The 13,237-nt window shown below is 48.9% G+C and overlaps 1 protein-coding gene across 3 annotated transcripts; it reads left to right on the forward strand.

Moving 5' to 3' along the window:
- Window positions 1–150: 150 nt before the first annotated feature.
- On the forward strand, window positions 151–10,978 carry atp6v0a1a (ATPase H+ transporting V0 subunit a1a). Of its 3 annotated transcripts, none has more exons than XM_076038562.1 (22): window positions 151–308; window positions 1,392–1,547; window positions 2,128–2,206; window positions 2,355–2,452; window positions 2,528–2,656; window positions 3,250–3,332; window positions 3,836–3,962; window positions 4,050–4,132; window positions 4,215–4,308; window positions 4,899–5,111; window positions 5,695–5,845; window positions 5,958–6,097; window positions 6,244–6,410; window positions 6,574–6,664; window positions 6,914–7,032; window positions 7,119–7,335; window positions 7,417–7,524; window positions 7,621–7,728; window positions 8,461–8,505; window positions 8,876–8,993; window positions 9,785–9,956; window positions 10,328–10,978. In XM_076038562.1, exons 2-22 carry the CDS (start codon window positions 1,431–1,433, stop codon window positions 10,419–10,421), a joined length of 2,553 nt encoding a protein of 850 aa, XP_075894677.1. In that variant the 5' UTR covers window positions 151–308; window positions 1,392–1,430; the 3' UTR covers window positions 10,422–10,978. The 3 variants fall into 3 exon arrangements, with proteins under 3 accessions (XP_075894677.1, XP_075894678.1, XP_075894679.1); XM_076038563.1 differs by having other exon boundaries at window positions 8,488–8,505; XM_076038564.1 differs by lacking the exon at window positions 8,461–8,505 and having other exon boundaries at window positions 152–308.
- Window positions 10,979–13,237: the final 2,259 nt, after the last annotated feature.

Below are 13,237 nucleotides of genomic sequence, written 5' to 3' on the forward strand. Positions count from 1 at the left end.
TAGATTTGAAAAGTGACCACAGGATGACGCACAAGACTTTAATAATTTCATCAAGAACTCCACAGAGATCTCCCAGGCCTTCGCGGAACAGTAAAATTCGGTGGTTGGGGCTCGGCATCTTTCAGCAACACACAGATTATCCAGCTGAGGGCAGCAATGCGCCGTTAACCGAGCCAACTGCTGCCTGACCGCAGACAGGAGGAGCAGAAGAAGAAGGGCAGCCCTGCTGCTTCGAAACACCCAGCTGAGAGGACCGAGCGGAAAAAAACAAGAGAGGAGTCAGGAACCGTCTCCACTTTGGCAGAAAGGTAACCGATGTCTTCGATTTAAGTCTATTACAACGATGTCTTAGTTTTTGAGCAGCAGGAACCGCACTGCTGTTGACGGCGTCACATCGGATCAAGTTATCTTTTTTATCGCTGAACAACAGGTGCGCTTAACTTAGCGTTAGCTGTCATGTTAGCACCGAATAAGTGAAATAGATAAATAGTTAAAAAGGATATCTGGATCGAGTGTCTAAAGCCGAACCAAAATTCTGCTGAACGTACTGAACTCCGGCACTTGGAAGTTGTTTTGTAATTCGCTGGTTATGACAGATTTGTAACGTCAACGTTTCTCTCGATCGTCAGCATAAACAACCTTTCACCGGAATAAAACTCGCTCATCCACCTTTTTGTTTGTTTGTTTGTTTGTTTGTTTTGCCAGAAGTGGCCGATCTGGTAACTCTGGTGTGTTTACTGACGCTTTGGTTGGTGAACTGATCCTGTGATTGGGTGTCAAACACGGTGACCTGTTGATTCGGCTCCACGGAGAACCGGCAGCCGTCTGTCAGGTTGATTCTGTTCACAGCTGAGGCGGTGTGACAAGGTGTCCCCTTCCGCTTGTTGATTTGCTAGTTTGGATAAACATTCAAGCCGTCCAACGTGTTTGATTCAGTTACATCCGAATCCTGCTGATCTTTTCTACTCGGTCCCGTTGATGCAGTGGGAGTGTCGAGGCTTACGGGTCACATGCTGGCGTGTAATCCGCAGATAAACCCTGTGTGGTCTTTTTTTTTTTTTTTTTTAAACACTCTCTTGCTCCCAGATTTTCACAATAAAGCTACACCTTGTAGCAACAAGTGGACGAGACTATCACTAGAAATGGTTTTCTTTCTGCCACATTCTTGCGCTGATCATGAGTTCTACTCTGCCATATAATCCCATTTCATGGCAGCTTCTCATGCGCGTGTAAAATCCAACACATACAACCGATGTCTCCTCCTCCCCCTTTATAATTTTCACTAACGTGCCATGCAGGGCCAAGTGTTGAATGTAGCCGTCCCTTGCAGAAGTCTCTCACACATCACATCTGAAGCTGACTAGTGACCACAAGCTGTTTGTTTCTTGCAGAGGTTCCCCGGGCGGCGAGCTCTCACATCCTGCAGCGACATGGGGGAGCTCTTCAGAAGCGAAGAAATGACGCTGGCTCAGCTCTTCCTGCAGTCGGAGGCGGCCTACTGTTGCGTCAGCGAGCTGGGAGAGATCGGCATGGTGCAGTTCCGCGATGTGAGTTGTGCCCGGGCTTCCTCGTCGTCGCTGGAATGCGATTTCTTTCACGTCAGCTTCACCACCGAGCTCGGGGCATTTCTTCAGCATCGTGCTCATCATGTGCTCACAGCTGAGGAGCTCATTCCACACATGATGAGACCCATCATCGGGAAGCCCTGAGGGAGGCTTTGTGCGAGTGTGAGACACTGCTGTGGACCCACAGCAGCGGCCATCTAACTGTGTTTTAGTTCAAGACTGAAAGAAGGAATCTGATCAGTTGCACCCTCGGAGGTTAAACTAGAGGTTCTCAGGAGGACAAGTGCACCTTTTCATTTGAGCAGTGTGAAATATTGCGGCGGCCTGCAGCTGCCAGTGTCCGACTCCTCTCATGCCAGACAGGAAGCTAGCAAATATTTGCGCTTCCTCTCGCCTGTCTAAACACAACAAGAGCCAAACAATGTGGCCACAGCAAACGCTGTTTGCTTTAGATTTTGCATTGAATCGTCCAATATGAAACCTGCTCAATAGGATTATGTGATGAGTAACTAATGAGACGCGGGTCTTGCTCACTTCTCTGCCCTGCCGTGTCCCCCTGCAGCTCAATCCCGACGTCAACGTCTTCCAGCGGAAGTTCGTCAACGAAGTGCGACGATGTGAAGAGATGGATCGCAAACTGAGTGAGTGAGAATATTTTTTTTCTCCCCCCCTGCCCTTCAATCACATTTTAGCCCGGACTGAAACGGAATTTTCTTTTTCTGGTTTGCACGGCGGCATCATCTGTCTGGAGCTCATGTGTTTGCACTTCCTGGTCTTCCTCCTGCACAGGGTTCGTGGAAAAAGAGATCAAAAAGGCCGACATCCCGATGGTGGACACAGGAGAGAACCCCGAGGTCCCCTTCCCCAGGGACATGATCGACATGGAGGTGACCCCTCCCATCCCCGTAACTTTGTTGATCGCTCCGTGCACGTGCTGACCCATCCCCACTCTGCTCCTCCAGGCCACATTCGAGAAGCTGGAGAATGAGCTGAAGGAAATCAACACCAACCAGGAGGCGCTGAAGAAGAACTTCCTGGAGCTGACGGAGCTCAAGCACATCCTGCGGCGCACGCAGCAGTTTTTTGATGAGGTCAGCACCAGAGCGAGTGCGACGCTTGCAAAACAGCCTGCGCAAGGTCTTTTTTTTTAATTTAACACCCCTGCTGAGGCGATCAAAGATCAATGTGACTTTCATTTGAACAAGTTGGCCACAAGGTTTCAGAGCAACACAAATGCAATAGTTCATTTTTAGGGTTTCTTGTTTTAAAGTTTGAGTCGCACACACACACACACACAAAGGAGGCCTTACTGCTCATTGATTTGGTCAAAGGTGTTTCCCTCGTGATTTCTTTTCTCCTCACATGGTTCTTTTTACCCTTTGGTGACATTAATAGCCAGGAATCTGACTCTTCTAACGGGCTCTACAGCTTTGAACACAATTAGCTCTAGCATTTCCAGTTGAGTTCACCCCCCCCCCCCCCCCGACCCCCACCCCACTAACCCTTTCCACTTCATCGGCCTCACCGTGGTTAGGAAGCCTTTTACAAGCTGTTTTGTGAGCGCAAATTGAGGTGAATCATTTATTGGAACACCGAGTCTGCAATCATTGACACGGTGCGCTAAATGTTGTGTTATGTATGACAAATGATCCCAGCTTGTGTGTGTGCTGGCTGACTGGTGCAGATGGAGGATCCCAGTTTGCTGGAGGAGTCGTCCACCCTCATCGACCCCAGCGACCCGAACCGCGGGGCTCCTCTGAGACTGGGGTGAGCCTGCTCGTCTCTCCCACCCCCACCCCACCCCCCACACACACACCCCTTGTGACACAGGATCAGGCTTTTGATTGGAAGATTTCCACCGGCTGAACTCCCACCATCTGTGCCCCAAACCAGTTTGCATCCAGCCTGTCACGTCCGTCCGCCCCCCTCCAGCACAGACGGCACGGCTTAGTCAGGCAGCTTGAAGCACAAACCTGTAGAATTCTCATTCACAGACCAGTTTACATTCATTCATATTAATCTAGTTTAGTACAGGGTCAGAAGTTGTGATGAATCTAAAATATATACAGTATATATATTTGAAATGTACTGAATTTATGTGTTAAATGCTTCAGTGTGTACATTCAAAGGGATTTTTTGGCTTTGGATTTATGTTGGATAAAGTCACTATAATGAGTAACTCCTGTGTCTTATATAGGACATTTATTTCTCATTCGTCTGTCAGTCTGGAAAAATCTAAAGATACGATATTATTCCTCCGCTGGTTTAAGGTTTGTGGCTGGAGTCATCGGCAGGGAGAGAATCCCTACCTTTGAGAGGATGCTGTGGCGGGTCTGCAGAGGGAACGTCTTCCTGAGGCAGGCAGATATCGAGGACCCCCTGGAGGACCCCACCACGGTCGGTACACACACGGTAGATTTTGTGTCACCGTGTGGAGGCGTCGGCCTTGGTCTCGGTCTTTGACGGCGTGCCATGTCTTCACAGGGAGACCAGGTCTACAAGTCCGTCTTCATCATCTTCTTCCAGGGAGACCAGCTGAAGAACAGAGTGAAGAAGATCTGCGAGGGGTAAAACCGACGGGCCGACTGCTTTTTGAAATGTTCCAGTAGTTTTCATCCTTCTCATGAAACGTTCTCACCTCCCGCTCAGGTTCAGGGCGACCTTGTACCCGTGTCCGGAAACCCCCCAGGAGAGGAGGGAGATGCTGGCGGGCGTGAATGCACGCATTGACGACCTGCAGATGGTAAAGCAGACGCCGCCTCAGTCAGAGTGACTTCAAAAAAACTAACTAAACTTGAACTTGGTGGTTCTCATTTTTTTGTTTGGTGAACTCAGCACATTCGCTGGAAAATGACTTGAGAGGAAACTATGTAAAAAAAAAGTGACCACAGCTGCTCTTCATTAGTGCACACTGCACTTCCTGTGCAGTTTCGTAATACTTCCTGTTTATTTGTAATGCTTAGTTTTAATTGAAATGCAAATGCATTTAAAGCAAACATCAATGCATAATTATTGTTATGCATGACTATTTTTTAGAGGTTTAACAGGTTTACAGTAAAAAATAAATAAAATGATTAGTTAGTGTTGCAGCCACATGGACTGCTTGTGCAGACTCTGCAGATTCAATGAGCCTCAACTTCAAGTTGAGTCGGGTTTTTTTGGTAGAATTGAAGTCAGAAAAGCTTATTGATTAGAAAGCTCTTCCTCACAGCTGTGTGTATTAATCCACTGGACGGCAGGCAAGAGTCTGCAGCCTGAAGCAGTGATAGTGACTTCCAGCTGGAACCTTAATAATCCTCCTCCTCCTCCTCCTCGTCCTCGTCCTCCTCCCAGGTGCTGAACCAGACGGAGGACCACCGGCAGCGGGTCCTGCAGGCCGCCGCCAAGACGGTGAGGGTGTGGTTCATCAAGGTGAGGAAGATGAAGGCCATCTACCACACCCTCAACCTGTGCAACATCGACGTGACCCAGAAGTGTCTGATCGCCGAGGTGTGGTGTCCCGTGTCCGACCTGGACTCCATCCAGTTCGCCCTGCGCAGGGGAACGGTGAGAGACGCTGCCGCCGAGTGTCGTATTGCAAAGCCGGTTTTCAGGGAGGAAAACAAACACAACTTTCTCGCTCACATGTTAAACTTCAAACATTCGACTATTTGGCTTTGGGGCTATTTCACAAACAGCAGCTGCCAGCAGCTTCCAGCAGGGGTTGGGTAGAGTTAGAAAGGATTCTGAGCTCATATACACTACCAGTCAAAAGTTTGGACACACTTAAGTATGTGTCCAAACCTTTGACTGGTAGTGGAGGTCAAGGTGAACCTGCTCTGCAGCTGGATCACTCTGTGTTCTCTGGCCAGTAAGATTCAGCTGTGCATGACTCCAGGAAGCAGCTGCAGCGAGCCAGAAGAGATAAAGGAAGTTACTGTTTGCTCCTCTGCTGCTTAAGAGATTAACTTATCTGCAGTAGCGGCTGCTGTGTCAGAACATGATGACATCTGCACATTGACAGGGTGACAGAAGAGCGGCGACGCTGAAGGTTTTCCCTCAGTGGACGAAACGTCTCGATGCTGCTTTACTCCAGGATCTGGGATGTGATGTTGGGATGAGATCTATCCAAGTCTGTTTGTCTGTCCAGGAGAAGAGCGGCTCCTCCGTGCCCTCCATCCTCAACAGGATGCAGACCAAGCAGACCCCGCCCACCTACAACAAGACCAACAAGTTGACGTCGGGCTTCCAGAGCATCGTGGACGCCTACGGCATGGGCAGCTACCGTGAGATCAACCCCGGTGAGAGCGCCGCCGTCCCCGACACTAGGACTCATCGCTCGTCATCTGTTGTTGTTGTTGTTGTTGTTGTGGTCCATTACATCCAGCCACGCCTCCCCCTCCTTGTCTCCAGCGCCATTCACCATCATCACCTTCCCCTTCCTGTTCGCCGTCATGTTCGGGGACCTGGGCCACGGGGCGCTCATGACCGCCGCCGCCCTCTACCTGGTGTTGAGGGAGAGCCGGCTGATGGCCCAGAAGAACGACAACGAGGTACAACTCCCATCATCCTCCCTTCATCATGCCGCCTCCCCCTCCTCCCCCTCCTCCCCCACCCCTCCAGACTCTGCATGGTTTCTTTGTTTAACTGCACGCCATCGCTTTGTCGAGCTCTTCTGACCCTGATGGCTCTGCGGCAGATGTTCAACATGCTGTTTGGCGGCCGCTACATCATCCTGCTCATGGGCCTCTTCTCCATGTACACGGGGATCATCTACAACGACTGCTTCTCCAAGTCGCTCAACGTCTTCGGCTCCAGCTGGAGCGTCCGGCCCATGTTCAACCCGCGGGTGGGAGGCAACTGGACGTACGTGTCGCCAACTTCGGTTTCCTGGGTTTATTTTAGGCACTGTGAACCTTGTCGTCGTCGTGAACAAATTTCCCTCTTGTGCAGTCGGTCTGTCATCACGGTGTTTTAGCTCAGCGGTCATGATAAATATATAAAACTCTGGTTGTTTGTTTTTTTCCAGGTTTCAAACTCTGGAGGAGAACAGGCTCCTGCAGTTGGACCCAGCGGTTGATGGAGTGTTCAATGGGCCGTACCCCATCGGCATCGATCCGGTGAATATATATCTTTCCTTCTTTTTTTTTTACATTTTGCGGGAGGTCCAACAAACGATTCTGTTTTAAAACCCAGTGGAGCTGCTCTGGAGTCTGGGATGAAAAGCAAAGATCCAGAAATCAGTCAAATATGGGACTTTCAAACGATTTAAATGGTTTTCCTATTCATTTCTGGCCTCCAAAACATTGACTAAGTTCCATTTGAACTAAACTAGCACTCAAAGTAAAAGGGTTTTCTTCTCTGCCAAGATCTGGAACATCGCCACCAACAAGCTGACCTTCCTGAACTCCTTCAAGATGAAGATGTCCATCATCCTGGGGGTCATCCACATGCTCTTCGGAGTTTCTCTCAGCCTCTTCAACCACCTGTGAGTGCTGACCCCGCCCACCAGCCATCACGTCTCTCTCGCCCTCTCGTCCCATGTCCTCTCTCACCGCTCACGCCCCTCCACAGGTACTTCAACAAGCCGCTGAACATCTACCTGGGCTTCATCCCAGAGATCATCTTCATGTCCAGCCTCTTCGGCTACCTGGTCATCCTGGTCTTCTACAAGTGGGTGGCGTACAACGCTAGCACCTCCAGGATGGCCCCCAGCCTCCTCATCGCCTTCATCAACATGTTCCTCTTCCAGTACAACGACCCCACCAACAGGCCGCTCTACAGCGGGCAGGTCCGTCCTGCGTCCCAGAATAAAGCTGCATGGACTTTTTTTCCTTTATAAATTAAAACTTTGTGTCTTTCTGTTTTGCAGCAAGGCCTCCAAATCTTCTTTTTTCTCATGGCCTTGGCCTGCGTTCCCGTCATGTTAGTTGTGAAAACCGTCATCATGTACAGGCAGCATATGTGGAGGAAAAACCTGGTAAGTCGACTTTAAAAAAAAAAAAGCACAACAACGAGAAAATAATCTTTTTGCGTTTGTATGACATCATCACTGCTCGTCCTCGTCTGTTCTCAGGGCATGCAGAACTTTGGCGGGATCCGGGTGGGCAACGGCCCCACTGAGGACCAAGCTGAGATCATCCAGCACGACCAGCTCTCGCAGCACTCGGAGGAAGAGCCCGAGGTGAGACGGACACACTGCAGTGGTTCAGAGAGCAGCCGGCGTCTCGTTGCGCGTCTGAATAATTCAGCCGCAGTTGGAAAGGCGACCTGCCAGACTCCTGTTTCAAGCTTCTGTGTGGGGCAATGGAGGAAATGAGTCGTCCAGCGACAGTTTTCCGATATCACCGTGACTCTCGCGGTTTCCTTTACCCCTAGAATTGCGCAAAACCTAAATATCGCAATAACAAAAACTGGTAATGGAAACACAACTGTGGGAGGTAGAGTGGCTTGTCCAATGACCGAAAGGTTGGCGGTTCAAATCCCTCTCCATCCAAGTCCGGCGTCGTGTCCTTGGGCAAGACACTTAACCCTACACTGCTCCCAATGGGGCTCGGCAGCGCCTTGCATGGCAGCAGCCACCCGTTGGGGTGTGTGTGTGTGTGTGTGTGTGTGTGTGTGTGTGTGTGTGTGTGAATGGGCGAATGAGAGGCCACTGTAAAGTTGTGGAAGTTGTGGGAGGGGCTGGCGGCGCCACCAAGAGGCGAGGGACGGATGCTTCAGTTTTCAACCTGATGCTGGGAAGCGTTAGCAGGGTTTCAGCCGCGTCGAGAAATGAATTTTGTCATCGTGTCGTTCTGGCTTCACCTTCCTCGATGTTAACTGATGTCTGTCGGCACTTTGTTTCCTCTTTACTTGTTTGTTTTTTGTGCGTCTGTCACTCTGTTTGTGTGCGTGTGCCCCGTCAATAACTAAGCACTACCTTTTGTCACCTGCTGTCAAGGCCCATCAAGAGGAAGAGGTAGGAGCTCCACCCCCCCCCCCCCCAGTCTCACCCAGCTAACCCCCTGCATGTGTAGCCGTCCTGGCCGTCACTTCTGGCTCCTTTCTGTCCCAGCTAACCGTTGCCTGATGCTGCTGCTGCTAGACGTGACTGTGACTGTGTGTGTGTGTTAGCTGGTGCTGGATCACTTAAACTCTGGGTTGCAGGATGCTCTGCTGGCCAGTAGGTGAATGCTGCCTGTGGTATTGGTGATGCTGGGAAACTCTGAACGTCCCTCCATCTGGTTTTGGGCTCCTTGTTAATCCAGGAGGGGAGAGAGAAAAAAAACGAGTGAAATAAATGAGCATACTTACTGTGACTACACTTATGTCGCGTGTCTGTCCCACAGTTTGACGTCGCCGACGTGGCGGTGAATCAAGCCATCCACACCATCGAGTACTGCCTGGGCTGCATCTCCAACACAGCCTCCTACCTGAGACTGTGGGCCCTCAGCCTGGCTCATGCACGTAAGTCGCACTGTTATTGGCCAGATTTTATTGCCCAAGCCAGGTGGATTTTGTCTCCGTTTTTCAGGTTTGTCCTGTGGTTACATCTGGAAGGAGGCTGACACACTTGCAATTTAAGTGGAGCAAACGTCTGTCTATATTGCAGTCAAGCTGTCCAATCACCCCCAACTCACACCCAAAGCTTCTGCGGCTCTGCAGCAGACCGCGGGTCACAGTCAGTGTGCAAGTTCACACCAGGCCCCAGAAGAAGCGTCCCAGAAGTGTGAAACAGCAGCGCCTTGGAAAAATACGCGGCTGTTCTATTGTTCACGCGTTGCTAGCGCGTCAATCACAGCAGGTGGAATCGTTCAGGCAGGAAGTCAATGATTGGAAAACACGGTGGATCCGGTTGATTTTCAACATAATGTACACTTTGCTGGAATTCGTTTTTATGCGTGCTGCTGGATTTTACTGTGAAAGGTCAACGTGACGCTTCAACACTGTTTAGCTCGACTGTTAAATCTGAAACTATAATGAACAAAATGCAGGTAAACTTTAAACATTTTGTATGGTACCAGCAGTTTGGTTTCTACACACAGCGATACTGGAGACACAGTTCGGTCGGGCAACAGAGTTTTGTTTCACTGTTTTCGCCCTGGATGCTTCTGGTGTGAATTGTTGCAGCCAGTGTGAGCCAGGCTGCTTTAATACTCTGAGGCTTCTATGACGTCATGCCATATGTCGCCACCCAGTGGCCAGCAGCAGAAACTTCCCTCCGGTCCCTGACGCTGCCTTCCGTCTCCCGTCCTCAGAGCTGTCCGAGGTGCTGTGGTCCATGGTGATGCGCCTGGGCCTCGGCACCCAGAGCCTGGTGGGCTTCGTCTTCCTCTCCGTCATCTTTTTCGCCTTCGCCACGCTCACGATTGCCATTCTCCTCATCATGGAAGGCTTGTCGGCCTTCTTGCACGCACTGCGTCTGCACTGGTAAGCTGCGCGCTGTCTGTCGTTTCGGTGCTTTGCGCGTGACCTTTAAATTTCCTTTTTGCACTCCACACGATTAATGTGTAACCATGTATTCCTGCTACGGCTGAGTCATTTATGGGGAAAAGCATAAAGTCCATCGCTTTATGAAACACGGCCCATCTGAGCTGTAGCACCACTCAGAAGAGGTCGTCACATTTACTGGTGGCAAAGTGACAAATCAGCAACTGGTTTCGCAACAATCTCCTCCCAGAATTGTGCTGCCTTATTGCTAATGAGAGCGAGATCACTATGATCATCGCCCTCTGCTGCCGTCTGTTGCTGCATCGCTGTTGCTTGTGTGTCGTTGCTCACTGGTCTTTGGCTTTCTGCAGGGTGGAATTCCAAAACAAGTTTTACTCAGGCCAGGGCTTCAAGTTCCTCCCCTTCACCTTTGAAAGCATCCTGGACGGGAGATTTGAGGAATGAGAACCTCGTCCAATAACCTGGCTTGTTTCATGTGTCCGTGTGGTGTTGAATAGCGATTGTTGTGTGTGTGTGCGTGCGTGTGTGTGTGTGAAGTGCAGTTTCTGACTTGCTGAGGTGTCACCACTGAAAGGACTTTTCTTTTTTTTTTTTGTCGGATTTCAAATTCCTTTTTTAATTCTGTTTCTAAATGGGAAGTAACTCTTCATCCACTCAGTCTTGTAAGAAACAGCTTCATCATGTCCTGGTAGAGTTTTGTTTTACTTATTTTATTTACCTTAATATTATTTATGCTTTTTTTTTTTCCCCCCCTCCTACACTACCAATCATGCACGGGCTCAGATGTTTGCAGTACCACCACCAGGTGTCCTGAGCAATGATTTGACAGTGGTGACAGAATTCTGTTGTAACTTCTTCCCTCTGTGTTTATTGTACTCGGGATTAGGAACGCCCTACAGAAACCGGCGTAGATGATTGTGTAGCCACGGTTCCTCGGAAGTGATTTAAACACTCACACCTTAATTTATGCACTTCTGTGTCAATAAAGAGAAAGAGATGGACTGGTGTCTGGTTCCCTTTGTTACAACCAACTCAATGATGAATGCATTTGCCATGTAAAAAAAATTAAAATAAGATTCAGCATACTTAGCTTTAAAAAAAAAAAAGAAGACATAAAATTACAATTGGCTTTACACTCGACTGTGCACTGACAACAGTCAAATATTTTAGCGCAGCTGCTTTGTATTTAGATGCAGTTGTTGACTTACTGAGTAACTTCCATCTTCAGGAGCTCTCTGCTCAGTTTGGCTCATTATTTTTTTTTTCTTCCTGCAAAGTCAAAAGAAACTCCAGCTATTCTGACCGCAGTGACGAGAAACTCATTTTTGAAAATGCCCTGCACGACAGTAAACGAAGAAGGACGGCAGTTCCTCAGTTAGCCACTTGGTGGTGCTATTAAACAAGTCATCTTGTGGCGAGCGCGGACGCGCTGACACCTGTCGGTCATGGGCAAATGCGTCTGCACAAAAAGCTGGCGGCCCCCGATTCCAGTTGCATTAAACGTGAACGTTCAGTCCTGCAGGCTTTCCCATTAAAAGGCTGCGCGTCCATTTCCAAATATCTACATTTCATATCGCAGCGGCGCGGCCTACTGTGATTACTCATGAAGAATGTTGAGGAAACCGCTATGAATCTCCACAAACCACGCGTTTATCTGACGTTCCATTGGGACTTGGACCTGATTCCGCGGCGAATGAGATCCAGGCGGCGTCACACGAAGCTGGGAGAGGGTCCACGGAGATACGGCTTACTCTCCTGTGACGTCACACAGGGTTGTTTTGGCGATGTTTCCGTTGCGGCTGGACACGTTTGGAAGGGAACAAATGACTCTGAGGAACCAAACAAAAGGAGAAATCGGTGGAAAGTCAGTTTCGCGAGACTTGAGAACGTTTCTCATTCTTTGAGGCGAAATACTCGCATGTGAAAACACGCTTTTATGTTTGACAACAACAACAACAGCAATAAAACAAGAAATACAAATACAAACAACAACAACAAACACTTCATGGCTCGTATCATCTGCTCACCTCTTGTCGCTCCTGGTTGTGTCTCTGCGCGTCGCTTTGCATCTGAAAAGGTGTCGACAGGTCATTAATTTGTCTCGTGCAGGTGGCAAAACCAAACAGGTATTCAGCCTGCGGGGCCTTCTAGGCAGGAATCCTGCACACTTGAACCATCGGTGAAGAAAGGAACACTGTGTCCTGCGTATCAGTTCTCCTGCTGGGTCGCAATTATCAGCCTGTAGCAGCCGCAGCTGCTAATTAACCTCGCAGGTGCTAATTAATGGGCGATTTGAAAGGGGGCGGGCTCAGGGGGGTCGGAGGAGTGAGGAATTAAAAAACAAAACTAAAAAAAAACAAAACAAAACTAAATAGTCTTGCATAAGAGACCCAGACATGTTATTGTGGTGTTTATATTTTCTGGGACTTTTGCTCCTTGTTTTTTCCTCCCTCGTCTTCTCGTTTGAAATGGCAAGAGCACATTTGTTTGTGCAGGAAAAGAGGGGAAAAAAAGTACCTTTCCGTCTCAGGAATTTTGTTTGTTTGAAGCTCAGAGTAAAAAACAAAACAAAAAAAAAGTCCTGAGTGGAGGATGATGAAACACTGCCTGACTCTGACCTCTTTGTCCAAGCGCAGATTGTAACGTTTTTGCAGGGTCAGAAAGAAGAGCAAACAGTAAGAACTGACAGGAGGAAAGATGTCAGCCACTCAACAGGAATCTCCCTGCAATTTGCAATTAGGAAATATTTGCATCACTAATGTTCTTTGATTTTACAATGCAAACCTATTTTTTCTTGACATCATGATTGACAAGTTAAATGCTTTTTCACAATCCACTTGCACGCCATGCAAAAGCAAACTCAGACACCTTAATGCACAAAACCTTCAAAGTGGGAAAAAAAAAAAAGGTTCACTTCCGAGTGACATTACAGGAATGTTTTACATTTTGTTCCCTCAAGGAATGCGGGCCTCAACGCTGCTATTGTGTCAACACACTTGCGGCTGCAGTGCGAGCAGCAAACGTCCACATCCACAGACGGCTCCGGCCTGTGCGGGCTGCGGGACGAGTCCGAGGTCACAATTCTGGTTTGAAGGTCACATTTTCGACAGGATGCCCTTTACGATTGTTGACTGTCCATTCTCCAAACACACAGAAGCTCCCACAAAGCATCAGATTCAGCAGGAGGCTGTAAACAGATGGCTAATTATGCCTTCTTTTTTTTTTAAGCCCTTCAATGCCAAATATCCATCAGCTTACAC

This window comes from Nelusetta ayraudi, unplaced genomic scaffold (assembly GCF_046127955.1).
Source record: "Nelusetta ayraudi isolate G7.1 ecotype Tasmania unplaced genomic scaffold, CSIRO-AGI_Nayr_v1 ptg000057l, whole genome shotgun sequence".
NCBI classification, from domain to species: domain Eukaryota; kingdom Metazoa; phylum Chordata; class Actinopteri; order Tetraodontiformes; family Monacanthidae; genus Nelusetta; species Nelusetta ayraudi.